This window comes from Atractosteus spatula, chromosome 11 (assembly GCF_055471065.1).
Source record: "Atractosteus spatula isolate fAtrSpa1 chromosome 11, fAtrSpa1.hap1, whole genome shotgun sequence".
Classification (NCBI taxonomy): Eukaryota; Metazoa; Chordata; class Actinopteri; order Semionotiformes; family Lepisosteidae; genus Atractosteus; species Atractosteus spatula.
Genome location: NC_142716.1, coordinates 14,954,547 through 14,976,176, shown reverse-complemented (window position 1 = coordinate 14,976,176; position 21,630 = coordinate 14,954,547). Strand labels below are relative to the sequence as shown.

Genomic DNA, 21,630 nt, shown 5'->3' with positions numbered 1-21,630 from the left:
ATTGTTTTACTTCTTAGGTTTGATTTTGTACATATGCTACAGTTGTGGCAGATAGGAATATGCAAATTGTAAAACTTTTTTTTGTACTTAAGACTTTTAATTTTTTTCTTGCTTGGGTTTTGGGATGAATTAATCTCTTAAATGTTGTTTATGTGTGATTTGAGCCTTCCCATGAGATTCTTTCCTTGACACGAATGAAACACTAAATCTTCAGAGAAATGGAAAATTTACAACATCCAGTTTTTCGTTAATGCACATGCACTGAAACAAGTAAAATTGAAATGCAATAGGAATTTTAATTTAAAAAAATTTATTAAGAAAAATGAGGGCAACTATCTCTGGAACAGGAGGGTGCACTCCATACGAGGTAAAGTTTGCATACTGATGTTTAAGTAAACCAACTTTACAATTTCTCTGACAATCTAATTATGAAATTATGGATTAAAGATCTGCATTACACAAAAACAGACATGTGGAATCCACGACGAACCATAAGTAGGGGTAACCTGATTTACATTTTATATACATTATCAAATGTAAAATATTAACCAAATAACTAAAGAAGTCTATTAAAAAGACAAGAAAAAACTGTTGCCTCTTTCAATTAACTGTAAGCACAGTATGTACAAAACAATATTATCAGTCCTAGGTATGTTATAAAAATCAGCTTTCAAAAAATCTTTATTCATTTCCTCTGCGGCTCTTTTTATGACTCTTTTTTGACCTGCAAAACAAAAGGAAAATGTTAATAAACTTCTTTCTTTCGCCCAGAATGAAAAGCAGAACCAGTACAGATACTTTAAATTACAAGCTTCTCTCAGAACAGAACTTACAAACAATTTTCAGTTTCTGCAGTTCTTTTTTGCTTGAGATATTTGGATGGAAAAGCTGAGGTCTTAATAGGAATTATTTTGCCAAGTCAAAATTCAGTCTTCAATTTTCTTCTTAAGCATAAAATAAACTTTTACCTTTCTGGAGACTTGGAATGGCTCCGGTGCCTGTGGCTTCTGTGATGGCCTGGAATGAAAAGAAATTACAAAGACATTCTCCTTTGGTTAAAATAGGAATTAATTGAGACCAAACATACTGCAATTAATGACAGTGACCTGCCCAAGAGGGTCATACCCACGTTGCTAAGAAACAATACATAGAAGAAAATAAATATCATAAGGCATACTCATAAAAGGATAGGGTCATTAAAATGTTAAGTGTCAAGCAGAAAATATTTTCTTTGCATGATTAAAACTTCCTCAGAAACGAAGGTTGATAGTTGCAGCTCTCTCTGCAGAATGTTCACGTCCAAGGCTTGCTTTTAAAGGAACGGCATCTTAAGATTGTAGGATATTACACAGACTCACAATGAATTAAGCAGGGAAAGTATTAACCCAATTAGATCTATGAATTAAATTAAGCATTCATTTAGTACACAGACGGGGCCAAATTAAAGATTTAGGTTGCATTAACAGTTTTTATGAAAGAATGGCAAAACACAAGACATAGCAAAAGCAGGTCTAGAGAAATATGTAAAACAAGCATTGACGGAAAGCAAAATTTAACTTGTAACTTACCAAGTATTAATAAAAGGTATTACATTATGCCTTAAAAGATTCCTAGAAATTATATTTTGTATTAATCTATTGGCCTATCAACATTAGCTTTGAAAACCTCTGTGCTCCAGCCTATAGCCAAGGACATCTCGGGACTAGTCCTTGACAGACTTAGGGGACTCCACTAAGCTTTCTGTTCTTAGTAGCTTGGAACCAGTTATACCATCAGTTCCAATTCATGCTATGAAATCAAAAGGGTTACGCTGGAAAGGAGAAAGTGTTAGGAAGTGGTTTGCAGAAACATGGGCGAGTACCTGGAGATTTGGAGCGGTGGCGCCTCTCTCTGGACCGGCTGCGGTGCCGGCGCGGGCTCTTGCTGCGATGCCTCTCACGACGGGGTGAAGGGCTGCTCCAGAGCCAAACCAAAAAACCCACAGCAATTACAATACCAGCCTGGAAAATTCCTGGCCCTATTTATTCATCGAGGCTGACAATCCTGCCCTGGCAGGTAAACAAACACTGATATAATAAAGCATTACAAGGTGCTAGTTAACTTCTAAAATGTTATATCTTGCAATACAAAATATTGTCTATTGCTTCACATTAGTGTCCAGCTTTAAGTCACTTGATTTATAGAAACATGCTGTTAGTAGACAAATTGTTCCTGTTTTATTACTGGTCTGATCAATTCACAAAATAACACTTTGGTCATTTATATTTCATAGATTGGGAATTGGCCAGTGATAAGTGTCAATTAGTAACTACACAAATCTCCACTTAATTACATCTCCGGTTAATCAACGTTGCCATAAAAAGAAGGAATTCAAAAATGATAACATTACCTGCGCCTCTTAGGTGATCTGCTCCGTCTGAAAGTACAAAGGAGGAAGATTAAAAAGTTGCAAGATTTTATTATGCTGTTTTGGAGTCACTTTCTCAAACATGGTTATTCTATTTTCACACCGATGATCTCAAAACACCTTGAGAAAAACGTTCAAATGACAACAGCTTTAGTCAAGTGAAGTGATCACGGCACTCTTGCGTCCAGTTTCTCCCAAGTCTGGAAAAGAAAAAACAGAGCGAGGCGCTTACCTCCTGGGAGACCGACTGCGTCGGTAGCGAGGAGAGGGGGATCGGCGGGGCCTGTCTACATCGCGGTAGCTTCGTCGGTGGGGCTCTGGAGACTGGCCTCTCTCCGGCTGCAAGCCATGAACGCAAGAGGTCACCACATTTCACCGCAACAGACGAAACACCAAGTGGAAAACGGAAACAAAATTAGGAGGAAACAATTTTGAGATGCAAGAACATCCTGTAGACTGAGGTTCAGAGTTCTTGGTTCCCCTTACCTTCTCTTCCTCCTCCTCCTCTTCCTCCTCGCTGGTCTCCACCTCGTCTAGGTCCTCTTCCAGTGCACTGACCCGAGTGTCCAGCAGCTCTGCCTCCTCCAACACCTGCCGCTTCTGCAAGACAGATGCACACCTTTCGTTGCACACCTGTTCAGCAGACTCCGACTCTGCAAAGTGCTTTTTAATCGCAATCGTAATCAAAGAAACTCGTCAAGACATGTAAGGACATGCCAGCAGCCAGATCACTCTGCAACTCACAACTGGCAGCCCACTGAAGCTAAGCAGGTGTGAGCCTGGTCAGTACCTGGATGGGAGACCTCCTGGGAAAAACTTAGGTTGATCCTGGAAACGGTGTTAGTGGGGCCAGCAGGGGGTGCTCACCCTGTGGTCTATGTGGGTCCTAATGCCCCAGTATGGTAATGGGGACACTATACTGTAAACAGGCGCCGTCCTTCGGATGAGACGTAAAACCGAGGTCCTGACTCTCTGTGGTCATTAACAATCCCAGGGCGTTTCTCGAAAAGAGTAGGGATGTAACCCCGGCGTCCTGGCCAAATTTCCCATTGGCCCTTACCAATCATGGCCTCCTAATAATCCCCATCTATGAATTGGCTTCATTACTCTGCTCTCCTCCCCACCGATAGCTGATGTATGGTAAGCATTCTGGCGCACTATGACTGCTGTCACATCATCCAGGTGGGGTTGCACATTGGTGGTGGTGGAGGGGAGTCCCCATTACCTGTAAAGCGCCTTTGGTGGAGTGTCCAGAAAAGCACTATATAAGTGTAAGCAATTATCATTAATTATTATTATAAGGTGATATGAACTCCTTTAATCTGCTATTCCTAGAGATTCGCCTGCTATAAGAGTGCAAAAGAATGAAAAGAGCTACCACATACCTGTAGCCTAGGAAGTATTATGTCACACACTCTCTCGCTGTGCAGCAATTCATCAATGTATTCGTCCACGTGCATCAGCTCAAACTCTTTAAAGGGAGAAATGGAAAGGCAAGATAGCGTGAACAAGCATTTTTAAAAAAGTACTAAAAATCCAGTTAATCTCACTTGGCATATGCCTCTAACAAAACAGCTGCCACAAAATACGGCCTTGTCGTAAAATATTAAAAACAACTGCATGCACACAACAAAGAAGCTTACCTCCATTACGGTTTTGGTTTTTGATTTTCCTGTAGTCATTGTACAATGGCTCCAGGTACTTATAACAATCCACTGATGAACCAGTCAGTCTCATGTACAAGGCTCCAAGCAAACGGACATACCTAGACGGAATAAATGTGACTTTCACTTGGTATCCTCAGGCAGGGCTAGTACTGAGAACTTTTTAAATGGAAGAAAATATAGCATACAAATGTAGCACCCTTAATGAATTAATGTTACCTTAGAAAGAGAGCCTCATAATATCTCATAGTATGATAAATGATGAATACAAGCCAGTGCGTAAAAGAAGAAAAACTATAAGAAAACTAAACGATAGAACCTGCATGGTGAGCTCAGCATCTCCAAAGAAACAAGAAACACGCATCTCCAAAACACAAAGAAACTGTCAAAACATGTACCACATACTGCTGTTTCTCACTAGAAACTCTGCATGCCCTGTTTACTGTAGCTTGTCTTTCAGCTCAGTGCACTACACCTACTTGAAATCCTCGTTCTTTATGAATTCCACGATGATGTCTTTCTCCGGCTGGATCTGCAGCATCTTCAGGGTTAGGCAGAGGAAAGGAGTGGGTTTAATATTCCCTCCGTAAACTCCACCAACGTACTTCAGCTCCATGGCTTTATCCACCACTAATTCAGCTGCACATAGAAAATAAAAGTGGTAAAGACAACCAGCAGACAAACGTTACAAAAACACTGTAACGTTTTAATGAAGGCACAGATTAACGAAATCTGTGAGGTGATTTAAACCGTTTTTGCCACCCACTCACAACACTTCAATAATGTATTTTTTCCAATTACTATTGGTAATACTGCTTGCAGCTAAACGATGGATTAAAATTGGTCAAATGGGTCAAACGGCTGTAAATCTCTGTATCTGGACTAGAGGTTAAATTAAAACCAGACAGGCCTCAAACAATAGCAGTATGTTTATAATTTCTTTTAATGGACAGTATTACAATGTAATACTGTAATTACTCGAATTTCGCTCTGCTCACACTTGTATTTTGACCATATCTACTTCTTCAATTATTACCACGTGTCTCTGCTACTGCTCACCTGTAAGTCCGAAGCATTCCTCCTTCCAGTATTTTGACTCATAGATCCGTGTGCGAATAATTTTCTCCACTAAATACTGTGGATTTGTTCCATGAATGCTATTAGCGTCTTTCACAGTTCGATTAGCCATTTTTCCTCTACAGTCCTCTCAAAACACTTCGCAACACAACTGTTTCCGGTGCAGAAAACATACACTTCTGGGGTCAAAGGGCGTGTTTCAAGCGCTCATGTCACGTGGCATGACGTCACCGAGCACCCAGCCCGGGAAAGTGTAGCGTGTGTCGGTGGGGGTGGTTCTTATAAAGTAAAGGAAGTGATATAACTATATAACTGTATGAAGTCTAGTGTATTTTAGGCGAATTAATAAATGACAAGAAATACTTCTTGTTTGTAGAAAATTACGTTTTAAAGATTGTTTTAACAACGAAAATCACACCTTCGTTATTTGAAGTTTTGGGGTATAGTTTATTACCTGTGTGTCATCCTGGACAAACTTTTTTTAGCAGCTAAAGTGCACTGAAGAAATCAAACGACATTACTTTCCTGCTTAGACATTCATTTTGTAAGTACATCTTTTGAATTGTAACATCTAGAAAGAATAACTGGGTTCCATCTGTAATCTGTGAGTCCAATGTGTTTACGTTCACATGGATTTCACTGTCATTTCCATCAAGATGAGCATAATTTTCAAAATTCAGTCGCATAATGTCATTAACACTGTCGTTTCCTTGTTACGTTTTTTTTTGTTATGTACTGAATGACAGTAACGCGGTTAAACACACTGTTCAATTGAATACCTCAGTTGATACTATTGATATAAAGGAACAAGTAATAGGTTTATTCCATGCTGAAAAAAAGAAGAAAGAGAACACAACGTTTCGGCCGTGAAGAAGGCTCCACGGCCGAAACGTTGTGTTCTCTTTCTTCTTTTTTTCAGCATGGAATAAACCTATTACTTGTTCCTTTGCAGCCTACGCATGCTGACGCAGCTACCCACCTGAACTACTATTGATATAACTTTACTCAGAAACTTTTTCTTCCTCAAAATCATTCGGACTGATTTATGTGGGATGTGACATGGTTTTTATGACCACTGTAGCACCAGATGACAAGATTTAAAAGCACATGTTCTCAGTATTTCAGTTTTGAATGCTTTATTACTTCTCGTGCACCTTAGGAGATAAAGAAGATGAGCCGGTACCTAACCAGGCAGAGGAAAAGGCGAGTGTACACCTGGAATGGAAAGCCTACGCTCATTGACAGGAAATTGCAATTTTTCTATTACGAGTGAGTAGTTCAAGACTTCGGCTTCCTTAGCAATCAGATAGCTTGTTTCTACTAAAAACCATTATCAGTAAGTTGTGTTTTTACACTGCGTTCATCCCATCATTTAGTACAAGGACACATAAGAAAGGTTACATGTTAGAAGTGTCCATTTTGCCTATTTTGCTTTTTGCATCTCAGAACCTGCACTTGCAATGCAAGCATTGCCACCCAACATCAAGATTTAATAACTTTGCAAGTGAGGCAGTTAAATCCCATAACAACAACATGCCTATCTAGGTAGTGCTGGTACGGATCAATAATGCTGTGAGTTCCATGTTTCAGTTGAGTAGTAGAATTCCAGTGTCAAATTGAAAACAAAAGGCTTTTAGGGCAGGCTGATTGAGATTCTGAGGTATGCAGCGGAGTACTGAGAAGACACATCTCCTTTCTGAATGGGTGAGTCTTGAGCAGGTGCCAAAAGGTGGTCAGGGACTGAGCTGTTTGGATTTCTGTTGGCATTGCACCACTGAGGAGGTTGTAGGGAGAGATAAAGGAGTCAGGTTTGGCAGGAGCAGAGTGGTGGGAGGGAAGTAGGGGTTTGAATCGCAGTAACAGGGATGCAGTGGAGGGGCTCGAGTAATGGAGTAGCAAGTGAAGAGCAAAGAAGACGAGAGACAAGGTGAACAAGAGAGTTCAGGATGAGTTGGAGTGAACGGGTAGTATTGGCAGGGAAGTCGGCAAAAGAGGGAGTTGCAATAGTCTGATCATTTGGAATTGTGTGGAATAGTTGGTAAGGAAGCGGGTGATTCTGCATACTACTCTTGAAGTCGTCACAGGAGCATGCCAGAGGGAGAAATCTGATGACAAAACGAGAGGTAAAAAGTATATGTGGAAATGACTCAAGGAACAGGTCTACAGTAGGGGTTCCAGGACAGAGCCCTGCGGTACACCTTATGAGTGTGACTGAGTGGCATATAGCAAGGTAGCAAACTAACCTGTAGTTTTAAAGTGGTAGGGTAAATGGTTAAAGAGAATTTATACAATACTGAGAATAACAATTTAAGAACAATGTTGTTTACATTTATCGTAGTGCAGTAACAGTAGGTTTTGTGTATACCATAGATCAAAGGATGTAACTATATTGTGTATCACATTGGTGAGACTTCTAGATCAAGTCCAAAACCTAAGGTTTTAACTCTTTTCTCTGTTTATACAGTCAAGAATGAAAACTTGGGATGCAGTAAATTATTGGGGCTTACGTGGAATGTTATATCTGTTTTGTTTGCTGTAAACTAAACATTCTACCTTCACGTACTATCTGTCATGTCCTTCATAGAAAGAGTCCATCAGTTCAATTCAATTAAACTTTATTGTCATTATACGTACACAGGTGCATAGTATAATGAAAAGTGTTTCTCATTAGTCACTCAGGTGCAGTATATAAATAGGACAGAAGATAAGACAATAGACAGTAACACAATAACAATAACAGTAACGTGTAATAACATAACATAAATAACATGTAATCAAGTAATCAAAACTGTGCAAAATTCCGCAAACAGAGAAAATATAACAGGACATAAACAGTGCAAGGTTATTCTTGGAACAGTGCAAAAATAGTATGGTGATTAATAAATATTACGACTGACACAGTTTTACTGAGCTATCGAAGGGACAGTACAATTTCGGCTTGCATGTGTGTGTAGTGGTGTTGGAGTACAGTCCTTGTGGATATAGGAAGACGTTAGGAGAGATCATAATATGATGGGAGGGAGTGGGGGCGTCACCAACTTGACGGCTCTGGTTCATCATGGCACCTAACCATGAGGGTTTTGAAGCCACGAATTGTAATTGAATGTCAGGTCTCAGGGAGGACATGAAGTCCACAAAGACACTTTAGTTGCAGATACATAGAGAGAAAGTGCTAAGTAAGTTAATTCAATTAGGTTAACACATAAAAATTAATATTGGTTCTGAAACTAAATTTAACCTAATTTTTTCTGTTTTTCAAGCGGGTTTTTCATGTATGCAGAAGGCAGTTCAGAAGCCAATTATATAAAGCTCGGCCAGTACATCTTGATCGAAGGCGATGATGATGACAATCCCTTCGTTGCAAAACTCCTCAAACTCTACAGCAGTGGTGAGTCACTGGCAGGCATTTCTTCTCCAGTCTGATATAGAACCCGTGAAAGCATTTTGAAAGAATTTAAAGATCGCTTAAACTCATAGAGGTGGTGAGGTTGTAAAGAAATTGTGTTTCTTTAGCCCTTCTTTTTCCTTGAGACACTTATAAGGGTAAAAGTAATGGCATGGTTCTCTCATCTTTAGGTCCTAGGGAAAGAGAGAAGCGAGCAGAGGTGCAGTGGTTTGCCCGATTCTCGGAGGTGCCTTCTAACAAGAGGAAGATGTTGGGCAGGGCACCCCACCCTCAGGAGATCTTCCTGTATGAAGTGACTAGCTGTGACTGTGAAATAGATGTGGAGACTATTCTTGGTGCAGTGGAGGTGAGTAAAGTCACAGACACACATGTACGTTGAAGGTGATACAGGATATTTCCTCAGACTTTAAAAATTGATCTCGTGAAACATTTCTGTTTGTGATGAGAACATGGGCAAAACGTCTTGCTACATGAATATAATTTACAATGTGAAAAATAATTCATTAAAAATGCTTTTTAGAAACTTAATTGGGTCAGTGAAATGCTGTTGCTCATAAGGGTGGTATCGGCCTATGACATGGCAAAGCTTGGGAGAGATCCGCATTCCTTTCTGAAGATGATTTCTTAAGAAGAGACGAGTCTGAAGGCACTCTGTGTTCTCCAGGTGCGACATGTGGAGCCACAAGCCCCCTTCCCAGTGGAGCAGAGCAACGGCACCCTCTACGTCAAGCTGTCCTGGAACGGGAAGGCCTTCAGAGCGGTCACAGCTGAGCAGGTGGGACAGGGCAGCGGGGCTTCTCTGGCCCCTGCCACCAGAGGCAGCCTGCCCACCCCCGACGTGGCTGTGATGAAGAGGGCCTTGGCTGGGGCGGTGAGCGTGGGGGTGCCAGCCGCGAGCCAGGCCGAGTCCCACCACTCCTCCTCCAAGTACTCCCAGTCAAAAGGCCTGAGTGCCCGACGGCAGGCCAAGTGTTCTTCCACCCCGGGCGTCCGGAAGAAGCTGCAGCTCAGCAGTAAGTGTGTGCTTGAAATCGTGGTTCACGTGGTCATTTGCCATAATGATATTATTATTAATTCGTTACACTTATATAGCGCTTTTCTGGACACTCCACTCAAAGTGCTTTACAGGTAATGGGGACTCCCCTCCACCACCACCAATGTGTAGCTCCACCTGGATGATGCGACGGCAGCTATAGTGTACCAGAACGCTCCCCACACATCAGCTATCAGTGGAGAGCAGAACAGTGTAATGAAGCCAATTCATAGACGGGGATCATTAGGAGGCTATGATTGGTAAAAGCCAGGGGGAAATTTGCCCAGGACTCCAGGGTAACATCCCTACTCTTTTTGAGAATCGCCCTTGGATTTTTAATGACCATAGACAGGACTATTTTACTATTTTTCTCATCTGAAGGACGACGCCTTTTTACAGTGTAGTGTCCCTAACACTGTACTGGGGCATTAGGGCCCACACAGACCACACGGTGAGCACCCCCTTCTGGCCCCACTAACACCTCTTCCAGCAGCAGCCTTAGTTTTCCCAGGCCTCCATCCAGATACTGACCAGGCTCACACCTGCTTAGCTTCATTGGGCTGTCAATAGGGAGTTGCAGGGTGATATACTATAGCTGCTGGCGTTATTATTATCGGCTTCTCTGACATCAGCAGTCATGGTCTTTTACATGGATTACAAATCTGAAAATACAAGTTCCTAATAATAGTACGCAGAGGCAATGCCCATCCCCCTGCAACAGGGGGGAAAACAGGGGTTTTTGAAATAAATGTTTTTTACTGGGGAGGTAAAAACTGTAGGTAAGTACTTCCCCAGCATGCAAGGTATAAAAACACAGTAAAGAACTGTGGGCGTGCTTCCAACATTTCTCATTTCAAATTTCAGAATGGAAAGGAGACGCCAAAATTCTAAATGAACTTAAATGTTTGTTCTCGTTTGTTTTACTCATTGTAGTGGACATTCCTTAAGTAAATATGCGTTAGATCGTAAGGAATGTTACTAACATCCCTGCCCATCTAACTCATTTGGTAGTGAGTACTTAATCAATCCCAGGATATCATTTAGCTATTTCACCACAGTATTGTTTGCGCTGTTTAGCTACTCTTTCCCTCTCTCCGGTGTCTTCTGGTAGGCCCAGGGAAGTCCGCGGGGGCTCGGCTCACCAGGGATGATGTGCTGGAGGAGCTGCTTCACACAGAGATCGAGAACCAGAAGAGCGAGCTGACAAGCAAGGTTCTTGCCACTCCCCCACGGCCCCTCGCCATCACTGTCCGCCTCTCCCCCATCAGATCAGTCGCCATCACCTCCCCCGCTGTTCGCATCTCTCCCCTGCAGGGCGCTCAGGACCCTGCCAGCAGCACCCGTCCCGATCGGAACAACCAGGAGTCAGCAAAGTATGTATTTCTGCTGTACACTTTCTTGTCGGTAGATCCACGATGGGCCTAGTCAATACTGGCCCTTTTGTGTGAAGAGCTGAGAGTGTGGCTCACTTACAGCATACATCTTGCAAACTTAAAAGTGAAGAAGATAAGATCACTTTATTGGCCATATACAATTTCTTGTATTAGGAATTTGTCTTTTTCGCATACCCCAGCTTGCTCTCCATGAGACACACAGACAGGGAGAGAAGCTTGGGGTCGGAGCGCAGGGTCAGCCATTTATAGGCGCACCTGGAGCAGTTGGGGTTAAGGGCCTTGCTCAGGGGCCAAATGGAGTAGGATTCCTCTGCCGGCCTTGGGATACGAACCGGCAACCTTCCAGGCATAGGCGCAGATCCTTAGCCACAGAGCCACCGCACCTCCCGAAGGCTTCAAAGTTAAATGTTTTTAATTTATTGCTAATTTTAAGCATGGAATTTATCTCCGTTTATTTCCTCATATAAACCTAGCCTGTGTCAGAGGTAGAAATATTTTTGTAGGAAGACTGAATACAGTATGTATTTTGGAAACTGAATGATGGTGACGATGGGCCGGTGAGAGTTTTCACTGGGCTGTTACAGGGACACTTCTGGAGTTTCTCCTCTGGACGGGGAAGTGGACAAAGTGAGGGTCTCGACAAGGTCTTCCAAAACCCCCTGCAAGAAAGAGGACACACCCAGGAAAAGTGCTGTGAGACCGCAGAAAAAGTAAGCATTTCTTCTTTTGAAATACCTCCAGACACAACAATATGGGTGACGGAGAGCAATGATTCACACAGTTGAATTGCTGTAGTAATCTCCATAATCTCTGTGCATCTTTACCAGGGATAAATGAAATAAAAATTCTAAATCTCTTGGAGTGTAATATTCATTGTTTGTTTTCCTTCTCGCTACACGGTGAGCTACGCAAAATCCGGTGAAAGGGTGATAATTCAGTAATACTAGGTACGAACTGGACTGTTGGGTCTTTAAATTCTAGTACTGTACATACTGTGCAATTTCTGTTATACCAGGGACTGGACATTTCAAAATTATTTTGTGTGCCTTAACATAGAAATGCCTATGAATAAAACTGCATTTTATGTAGCACCCCTCTGCTTCACGAGCCTTCCTCTACTAAGAGACAAAATTAATTGAATTGCCATATAACACAAGGCTTATTCAGTTCCTGTGCTGTATTTTCTTGTTACCACTTGCAGGTTTTAGTGGAAGCAGAGTGTCCTTCACAGTGGCACAGGATGTTCGATCAATGATCTGAACTCTGAAGCTTTTTGCGTCAGGCTTGTATTTCATTGCTCTGATAGACCCGCTGTGAAGGCAGATATTAAGGTTTGGCTGCTGTGTGAGCATCAGTCGTGTTATTCTACTATGGCCTTGTGGGAAAATGGGCAAGTCTAGCTCAGGTACTGGGACTTTGCTCTCACTTATATTGTCTTTGGTTCTCCAGGGAAGAAGCAAAAGACAACAGTGCAGACACAGAACAGACAGCCATGACACCCCGGTCCAAGAGAAAGTCTGCAATGTTAGTGTCCTCGCGCATCAGAAAGCAGTTGTAAGTACCAGGCTGCTCAGGCAAATCATGTTGTCTTAGCACAGATCTAGCATGTTAAGATCTTTGACCCATCAAGGTTGTTTTGGATCCTAGCATCTCTTTGGAACATTTCTCAATAGAACCAACGGCCATTTGTGGAGCTTGTATTAATGCATGCGCTAAAGCCAATTATTTCACATAAAAATGTCCCAGAGGAGCATGCCATCTATGGAAAGAGAATTATAAATATGGCTGACCATGACATCGTGCAGAGTGATAGTTTCTGTGAACCAAGGGCATGGCTGGCTGAAAAGTCATGGCTGTCTCTTGGAAGTGAATGGAACCTCTTCATTTTATTGAAATGAGTTGTTTTTTTTATATCGATCAGGTCTATACACTCATTTTCAAGGTTAATTCTTGATTGTCATGTTTTTCATTTTGATAATTTGGCAAATGTCTCTTCTTACACAATGATGTGACTAAACAGGGATGAAATGTAGCCTGCACATTTGGGTTCTGGGCTAGCACCTCACCTGTATGCCTGTGCCTTTACAGACACCTGTTGAATGGGGTTCAGGATGCACATTCAGATGTTGACGATGATGAAGATGAAGGGTTCATTCCATCTAAGAAGGATCTGGAAAGCAGCAGTGAAGAGGAGGCGGAAGCGGACAGTGAAGGTGACAGCGTCGCGGAGAAGAAGAGCAGACGCGCTGCAGGGGCCTGCACCCCCAGATCCAGACACAAAGCCAGCACCCCGTCCAGAACTCCCCGTAAGACGCCCAGTAAAAAGGTGTGTATTGCTCTGCCTTTGGTACCTTGCATGGACAGTGGGAGACAATGTTCTTCGGGTTTAATTTTCTCCCATTCTTGGATTCATTTTATCTGTCAGTTATCTGACACAGTATGAGACCGAAGACATTCTGTGTGTACTGTAAGTTGAGTCCAGAGCACCTTTAAACCCACCCACTGTAAAAAGGACCGACAACTTGAGCTGCATCTGGCTGAGTATATAATGGTGTAGCTGATGTAATTAAGATCTGGAACAAGAATGGCCAGAAGACAGTGCAGGTGAAATGACGTGTTTGTATGCTCTTCTTGCCTCTTGCAGATCGCCCCCAGTACTCCTCGAACACCACACCATGCTACTCCCAGCATTCCCAGCAGGTCCCTGCCTGCCAAGAAGCCTGGGAACATACTGGAGGAAGCGAGAGCAAGGTGAGCGGTCATCTTCAAGAGGGCGACTGTCATCAAAACAAGGAGCTCTGGACTCTCACTTTATGCTTAGGCCTTTATTGGGCCTGTTATTTTTTTCAGATATCAGTTAATTAAGATGTAATAATGCTACCATGGTATTAGTACTCACAAGCTTGCACTCTCTTGTTCTCTCGTGTCTCCATGTGATTATAGGTTGCATGTGTCCTCTGTCCCTGAGTCTCTGCCCTGCCGAGAGCAGGAGTTCCAGGACATCTACAGTTTTGTGGAGAGCAAGGTCATTGATGGCACTGGAGGGTAGGTTAAAAGATGACCTGAACACTGAGCTTGTTTTAACTGAGATGTCCTATAGTAGTGGCCTACAGAGCTTGTCCATCTTTAAATTGTAGAGGTCTTCTGTCAGAGTTTAAGGATTATGTTAGTAGTCTTTGCTAAATGAGTCAGTCCCCTGGGCAAAACTATGTATATACAGTGTTCTTAGCTCTGGTTTTTATACGGTCTGTTTAGTTGTAATTGTACAAGATTCTGGTGACAGTTCTTACTCAAGTTGGGTGAAGATTTCCTAAAACTAGATAAAACGCATTGTGCCAGTGGAGGAACTTGACAAATTTTTGCCAGCAGCCATATCACCCTGTAGCTCACAACTGGCAACTCACTGAAGCTAAGCAGGTGTGAGCCTGGTCAGTACCTGGATGGGAGGCCTCCCAGGAAAAACTAAGGTTGCTGCTGGAAGAGGTTTTAGTTGGGCCAGTACATGGTACTCACCCTGTAGTCTGTGTGGGTCCTAATGCCCCAGTATATCGAGGGGACTGTAAAAAGGTGCTGTCCTTTGGATGAGACGTAAAACCGAGGTCATTACAAATCCAAGGGTGCTTCTCGAAAAGAGTAGGGCTGTTACCCTGGCATCCTGGCCAAATTTCACATTGACCTTTACCAATCATTGTCTCCTAATATTCCCCATTTATAAATTGGCTTTGTTCTCCTCCCTACTGATAACTAGTGTGTGGTGAGTATACTGGTGCACTATGGCTGCTGTTGCATCACCCAGGTGGGGGCTGCACATTGGTGGTGGTGGAGGAGAGTCCCCATTACCTGTAAAGTGCTTTGATTGGAGTGTCTAGAAAAGTGATAAATAAGTATAAGGAATTATTATTTTATTAAATTTTGTGGTCTAATGTGATTAAGGAAATGGTTCAAGTATGAAACAGTTTTCATTGCTCCTTCTTAGAAGCATTTGTTTCAGGTACATGTTTTGCCTTATCTTAAGTCTCGTCTGATTCGAACGGCTCTGTAATTGGCTTCACAGGTGCATGTACATCTCCGGAGTCCCAGGCACAGGAAAAACTGCCACTGTCCATGAGGTGATGCGTTGTCTGCTGCACGCTGCTGATCAGGACGAGATCCCTCCTTTCAACTTCATTGAAATAAATGGCATGAAAATGACAGACCCCCACCAGGCATATGTACAGATACTACAGGTGAAATGGCTTGAGAAACGTTAAAGAAAAACTTTCAGCTCAACCACTCCACAGCACAGTGAGTCACAAACACAAGCACCCACCCAGTAAGCCATGGCAAGATAACGAAGGGGGGCACCCAAAGATACTTGCATGATTTTTGTGAGAGTTTTTTTTGCATTCTCATGTTTTGTGAGGTTTTTGCTTTCCGGATGAGATCCAGTTTCCTTGCGTTCTGAGTACACCCCCTATATCCTTTTTACTTTAAAATTTTGTGGGGGGCCAACTTTTATGAAGTTGGAACTTGTGTGCACCTGAACTACTCGCATTACCCTAAGAAACAGTGAAGTAGTTCATGACAGTGGATTTACTTGCACTGCATGTTATCTGACAGTATGAGAGTGAAGCAAAAATTAGTTTTTCTAAAGTAAGATTTAAGAATACTTCGTATTAGTTGTTATAATTTACTGCAACTGCTCAGTAGAGTTTTTGATTTTATGCTTTAAATTTGCAAGGATCCAGAGTTTGTCAGTTTATAGATGTATGACTTTGCTTTTCCTAATTTTTAATTCCTAATTTTTAATTTTTATTCCTGGCACCTTTACAAGCAGATCTCTGATTGATGTGATTTAGTCATCTCCTGTCATGCTGATTCTCTTTTACAGAAACTGACAGACCAAAAAGCCACTGCTGACCATGCAGCTTCGCTGCTGGAGAAACGATTCAGTACACCTGCACCCAAGAGAGAGACGACTGTGCTTTTGGTGGATGAGGTGAAGAAGGGGTTGGGGGACATACCAGTGTAATCATCATTGGATTTAAGACTTGGCTGTCCAGCAGTGAATTCCATACTGCTTGGGTGACACATAGACATACTTCTCTGATAGCAGAGCCATTCATCATGTGGCACTTAGCATACTCCCCAGCAGCTCCACCAAGTAGGACGACTGGCATGTCTCTTGCTGACAGCACCGCAAGCAGGCTACTCAAAGTAAACTAATTACTAGCCCTGGAATTCTTAAACTGAAACTTATTAGTGAAACATTAAGTGCACTGCATGATAGAGTAGGATTTTTATTTTTTTTAGGGGAGGACTACCACTATTATTACTTAGGTAGCATAGTTATCATGTAAATTCTAGCTTTTGAACATAACGTATAAGGTTTTATGCAAGTATTGTATTTTTGTAAGTTCTCTTCGTGCCTTCCTTTGGGCAGTTTGAAAAGCAGAAATTAAACTTCTCCTTGATCAGCAAGTTTTTACTGGTCAATCAAGTAAAATCAATATGAAGAAGTCTTCAATCTTTTGCCTTCCTCCCCCCCCCCTTCAGCTGGATCTTCTATGGACCCGGAAGCAGAACGTGATGTACAATCTGTTTGATTGGCCCACACGCAGACACGCCAAGCTGGTGGTCTTAGCCATCGCCAATACCATGGACCTGCCTGAGAGGATCATGATCAACCGTGTGGCCAGCAGACTGGTATGGGATGGACACCAGTGGGCAGTGGTGGGGTGGATGTGAGAGAAAAAACACAATGAGTTTCTTTAAAGTCTATGGCATCCATCTCCTGTAATTTATAGTTATAGTAATGGTGTTACCTTAATTCTGACTCATGCCGAAGTAAGGAGTGTTAAAGTAATTACAGTAGTCTTATCAAGTTGTGCCCTGATTCATCAGGTTTCAGAATCTAAGAAAACTAAGCAAAATGGGGTGTGTTCAGTGCTGTGGTGGGAGACCTCTAAGGACAACCAGTAACAGCTGGTTATATAAGTTGGGTTGATGGTCCTGTAGCTGTCACTCTTCCTTCTTGTTCAGAATTTCCAAACCAATGCTCAGAGTATGGTGACAGGGAAAACATTGAACCAAAGTCCTGACTTCTTGGTCATTAAACCCAGATCCCATCATATGGTTCATAAATACAGGGATATTAACCCTGGTTTCAATTGATGAAGTATTTTTTTGCTCTTCCACCTGACCAGCTGTATAGTGGGGCTGCTGGCACATAATGGCAGCCTTGTGTCACCGAAGTGGGTGCAGCACATCAGTTGTAAATTAAATGAATCCTCTTCTATACATGAAGCAGTGTGGGATCATGTGTGATGATAGATACTTTATGAATACAACCAAATGTAATTTATTCCATTCCCTAATGAATAGATCTTCTTCTGCAGGATTAATTAAATCATGATATAAATTAAGTTACTTGTATCAGTGTCTGGCGTTTTCTTGACCAGAAAAGCCCAAGCTGCTTAATTCTTGCCCTTGCCTGTCTGACATGATGTCTGTCATCGTTCACAGGGCCTGACCCGGTTGTCCTTCCAGCCGTACACTTTTAAACAGCTCCAGCAAATCATAACCTCCCGCCTTAACAGGGTCCGAGCATTCGAGGAAGATGCTCTGCAGCTGGTTTCTAGAAAGGTGGGCATTGTTTTAGATACCTTCAGGGATCCCAGGCTAACCTAAAGTGTATGAATGACTGAAATGGTGTTAAGAAAACTTCAGATTTGTTTTCTTTTTTTTCTATTTTTGCTTTCTTACATGAAAGTATTACATACTTAGTAATACTTCTGTGAGGGGTGGACAGTAGGCTCTGCTCTAACTCTGCCGTTGGGGGCGGACAGTAGTGGGCTCTGCTCTAACTCTGCCATTGGGGGAGGACAGTACAGTGGGCTCTGCTCTAACTCGGCTATTTGGGACTGCAGGTAGCTGCTCTGTCCGGGGACGCACGGCGCTGCCTGGACATCTGCCGGCGGGCCACTGAGATCTGCGAGATCTCCAACAACCGAAATTGCAGCTCTGGCCTGGTGGCCATGAGCCATGTCATGGAGGCTCTGGATGAGATGTTCTCATCCCCCTACATCACTGCCATACGGTAAGAATGACTGATCGAGACTCTGCACACATCTCAAGACACTTCATTTCATACTACAGTGATTGGTCTTGGTTAATTATTTTGCCCAATTTTTTAACCTTTTTTTCATTATTCTTTGTTCATTATTCTCACTTGGAAGAGACTGACAGGTTCGGCCAGTCAGTTCATTTGCAACCAGAAGAAAACGAGCAATTGTCCCACACTTTCCTCATCAGTCAAACACAACAGATGGGGATTTTTAAATAAAAATCGCACTTATTAAATTGGCACACATTACACTGTCCATGTATTCTAGATAAAGGTTGCCTTGTAAGCCATAAGCAAGTATGTTTGCCAATTGATTTATTTAATTTCTTGTTTTGGAATGTCCCAGCTGCTAAGAGCATCTTCAACAAAACGTTGCTAAACATTAACAAACTTAGTTTAAAAAAGAACTTTTAGTGTAACCATATAGACATTTTACAAGCAGAAATGTTCCCAATTGTTTTTATTTGTGTGTTCTGGCTTCAAGATGGGGTTGTTCTTGGAACACACCTCCCCAACCACCCTATTAACATGCATTCTTATGGAGAATTAGTTCTTTGTTTATACGTGTCTGATTGATGCAGCATTTATCGGGAATGCATCGGCCACAAAAATTGAGATTGACCTGTATATTATTTTTGGATATTTTGGATATTTATTTCTGCTCCTCCAATAAACAGCCGAATGGTTGAATGCCCTTCTTGGTCGATTCCTTTGTGAGAAGCTTTTCCCTGCCTGACCTGCTTGTTATATCCGGCAGGTGTGCATCTTTGCAGGAGCAGCTCTTTCTGCGGGCAGTGATCGCAGAGTTCCGGAGGCTGGGACTGGAGGAAGCCACTTTCCAGCAGGTAGAAAGTTTTAGATACAAGTAGTGTACTTATTAATCAATCCATATACAACTTCACCTAATCAATCGAAATATAACTTCATCTAATATCTGTATATATCTAACAAGAAGTTAAATATATCAGTAGCATAACTGTAAAAAATAATTCTGTATTTTTTTTAAATACCCAATGTTCGTATTTCTTCTTATTCTGTAATGATGTTGAAACTATATTGAAAATATAGGAAATGTAAATTGAATCCTTTAATGTTTTGTTAGTTACCTGATTAATATCAGTTGCAGAAAGCTTAAAATTTGTCTGATGATCTAAGGTTAAAGGTTATCAACATCATGTCAGCAAACCTAGTTACAGCTATAAACATCTAAAAGTCATCCCAGCTTTAAATTTGTTTTCCATCTTCAGAAGATAGCCTGTGGTAGCTAAATCAGGAGGAATGACATAGAAGTTGTTTTTTTCCCCCAAATACAAGATCAGAACTGTGGTCTGGAGGCAACAGGCTGTTTCACTGAAATGCAGCAGGTTGGAGTCTTCATGAAAACTCATTCAGCATCAGGATGTAGTACACTACCAGCTGATGTTCAGCTCCTGAAACTGGTCTCTGTGGCAGACTTCTGTGGCAATATAAAAAAGACGCAAAGTTGCCAAATTGCAACTAGTCGATTCCCAAGTCAAATGGATGAAACAAAATGAGCTTCTGGACAGGCTTGTCATCACTATGATATGATGATAATAATAATAATAATTGCTTACACTTATATAGCACTTTTCTGGACACTCCACTCAAAGCGCTTTACAGGTAATGGGGACTCCCCTCCACCACCACCAATGTGTAGTGTGGTGTAGCATCCACCTGGATGATGCGACGGCAGCCATAGTCCGCCAAAAAGCTCACCACACATCAGCTATCAGTGGGGAGGAGAGCAGAGTGATGAAGCCAATTCACAGACGGGGATTATTAGGAGGCCATGATTGATAAGGGCCAATGGGAGATTTTGGCCAGGACGCCAGGGTTACACCCCTACTCTTTTTGAGAAACCCCCTGGGATTTTTAATGACCTCAGAGAGTCAGGACCTCAGTTTTATGTCTCATCCAAAGGACGGCGCCTGTTTACAGTATAGTGTCCCCATCACCATACTGGGGCATTAGGGACCCACATAGACCACAGGGTGAGCACCCCCTGCTGGCCCCAATAACACCACTTCCAGCAGCAACCTTAGTTTTTCCCAGGAGGTCTCCCATCCAGGTACTGACCAGGCTCACACCTGCTTAACTTCACTGGGCTGCCAGTTGTGAGTTGCAGGGTGATATGGCTGCTGGCATAGGACCAGAAAGGGGAAACGCATGTTGTAAAAGAATGTGCTAGATAAGTCCCTTCAGAAGAGTGGCATTGTTTTCCCCTCTGTTTTCCCCTCTGACCCTGTGGCATGCCCCTCTCTCCAGGTGTTCCAGCAGCACCGGGCCCTGTGCCGAGTGGAGGGACTGCAGCCGGTCAGCCTGTCGGAGGGCCTGGCCGCCTGTCTACGGCTGGGGGCCTGCCGCCTGCTCCTGCTGGAGCCCAGCCGCTGCGACCTGCTTCTCCGTGTGCGGCTCAATGTCAGTCAGGACGATGTGCTCTACGCACTGAAGGACTAGCCACCAGGGGGCGCTGCTGCGACACTGGGAGGAAAAACCTCCACAAGCACAGCCAGTACTGGCACCATTTGAAAGAAAAGAGAGACCAAAAAACTGCATATTACATCCATTGATGAACGTTTCAAAGCACTTTTAATTTTCTTTGTCATCATTTATATTTGTCTTCCATGAACTGAACACTTATAGGCAGCTGTGGCCAGTATTAAGGCTCTGTGCTCCTGCGGTATAAACGTGGAAGAACCGTCATGTTTGTTTTTGGTGTTTACATCCTGTGCCATTCATGAGGAACAGGGCTAGATTGAGGACAGTTGTGTAATGTTCTTGTGTATTCTTGTGAGCTCTGCTTCACAGGAGCAGTTCATTCCAACAGAGCTGAGCCTAGAATGCTTTTAGAGATTCTGCATTGTGGTGTGTGTCCTTTTAGTGGTTGGCTGTGGAAAACTACCTCAGTGGAATCCCATATCATCTTGGCTTACAAGAGGGCTTTCACCTATTCTTCATTAGTTCTACACCCTCTCTTGAACAATTTTAAGTCACATGAAATGAAATCTTCAATCGCATTTAGAATTCTGTTTTTGATCAGGTGATCATTTTAGCTAAACATCACTTTGACCCATCAGCTTGCTGGGTTCGAGGTTGCCGGTAGAAAATAAAGATTGTAAGCAACCCTGGATTGCAGTTTCTTGTATTTGGCCTTATGACCTTGTGTTGTTTAACTAAGCAAGAACATCTGCTGTTTGTTTTGTAACCCAAGGTCAGGAGGTGTATTTTTTATCTAAGATTATTGTTGAAGGGTGTGTATGATTAACTTTAACTTCAACTTGGATATTTGTTCACTCTTACCAAAAAATTTTTAGATTTGTCGTGTGTAATAAAGATATTGGATATTACCTTCTTCAAGGTGGACTTGTATATGCATTCTATGTACAGTTCCAAAAGCTAACACTGATGGTTAAGTTTGATCGACTGCATACAAATACATGCAAAATGCCGTTTAGGCCATTATTCAAACTTTACCTCTCATACACACACAAATTGCTCTCACGCTCTCCATTTTACCTCTCAC

The 21,630-nt window shown here is 42.4% G+C and overlaps 2 protein-coding genes across 3 annotated transcripts; one reads left to right on the top strand and one right to left on the bottom strand.

The window, feature by feature from the left end:
* Window positions 1-293: 293 nt before the first annotated feature.
* On the bottom strand, window positions 294-5,293 carry prpf38a (pre-mRNA processing factor 38A). Its single transcript, XM_088927825.1, has 10 exons — window positions 5,131-5,293; window positions 4,551-4,710; window positions 4,051-4,172; window positions 3,793-3,878; window positions 2,894-3,007; window positions 2,640-2,746; window positions 2,390-2,416; window positions 1,862-1,953; window positions 969-1,017; window positions 294-724 (listed from the first exon to the last, which is right to left on the bottom strand). Exons 1-10 carry the CDS (start codon window positions 5,258-5,260, stop codon window positions 682-684), a joined length of 930 nt encoding a protein of 309 aa, XP_088783951.1. The 5' UTR covers window positions 5,261-5,293; the 3' UTR covers window positions 294-681.
* A 229-nt stretch (window positions 5,294-5,522) lies between these two features.
* orc1 (origin recognition complex, subunit 1) lies at window positions 5,523-21,459 on the top strand. 2 transcript variants are annotated; one of them, XM_088927256.1, is made up of 19 exons: window positions 5,523-5,692; window positions 6,308-6,417; window positions 8,409-8,536; window positions 8,725-8,900; window positions 9,219-9,567; window positions 10,699-10,799; window positions 10,902-10,960; window positions 11,566-11,691; window positions 12,431-12,535; window positions 13,070-13,307; window positions 13,626-13,732; window positions 13,925-14,026; window positions 15,036-15,207; window positions 15,852-15,959; window positions 16,517-16,666; window positions 17,486-17,605; window positions 17,890-18,059; window positions 18,844-18,931; window positions 20,373-21,459. In XM_088927256.1, the coding sequence occupies exons 2-19, from the start codon at window positions 6,320-6,322 to the stop codon at window positions 20,562-20,564; spliced, it is 2,589 nt and encodes an 862-aa protein (XP_088783382.1). In that variant the 5' UTR covers window positions 5,523-5,692; window positions 6,308-6,319; the 3' UTR covers window positions 20,565-21,459. The 2 variants fall into 2 exon arrangements, with proteins under 2 accessions (XP_088783382.1, XP_088783381.1); XM_088927255.1 differs by having other exon boundaries at window positions 10,699-10,960.
* The last annotated feature ends 171 nt before the right edge of the window (window positions 21,460-21,630 follow it).

Bases quoted from the DNA above. Each gene is read 5' to 3' on its own strand.
- prpf38a (XM_088927825.1), bottom strand. From the start codon at position 5,260: ATGGCTAATCGAACTGTGAAAGACGCTAATAGCATTCATGGAACAAAT. The intron at 3,008-3,792 runs GTATGTGGTAGC...TCTGTCTTGCAG, and splicing joins TAATACTTCCTAGGCTACAG to AAGCGGCAGGTGTTGGAGGA. The intron at 2,417-2,639 runs GTAAGCGCCTCG...TTGTACTTTCAG, and splicing joins CGCAGTCGGTCTCCCAGGAG to ACGGAGCAGATCACCTAAGA.
- orc1 (XM_088927255.1), top strand. From the start codon at position 6,320: ATGAGCCGGTACCTAACCAGGCAGAGGAAAAGGCGAGTGTACACCTGG. The intron at 15,960-16,516 runs GTGAAGAAGGGG...CCCCCCCTTCAG, and splicing joins CTGTGCTTTTGGTGGATGAG to CTGGATCTTCTATGGACCCG. The intron at 17,606-17,889 runs GTGGGCATTGTT...TTGGGACTGCAG, and splicing joins TGCAGCTGGTTTCTAGAAAG to GTAGCTGCTCTGTCCGGGGA.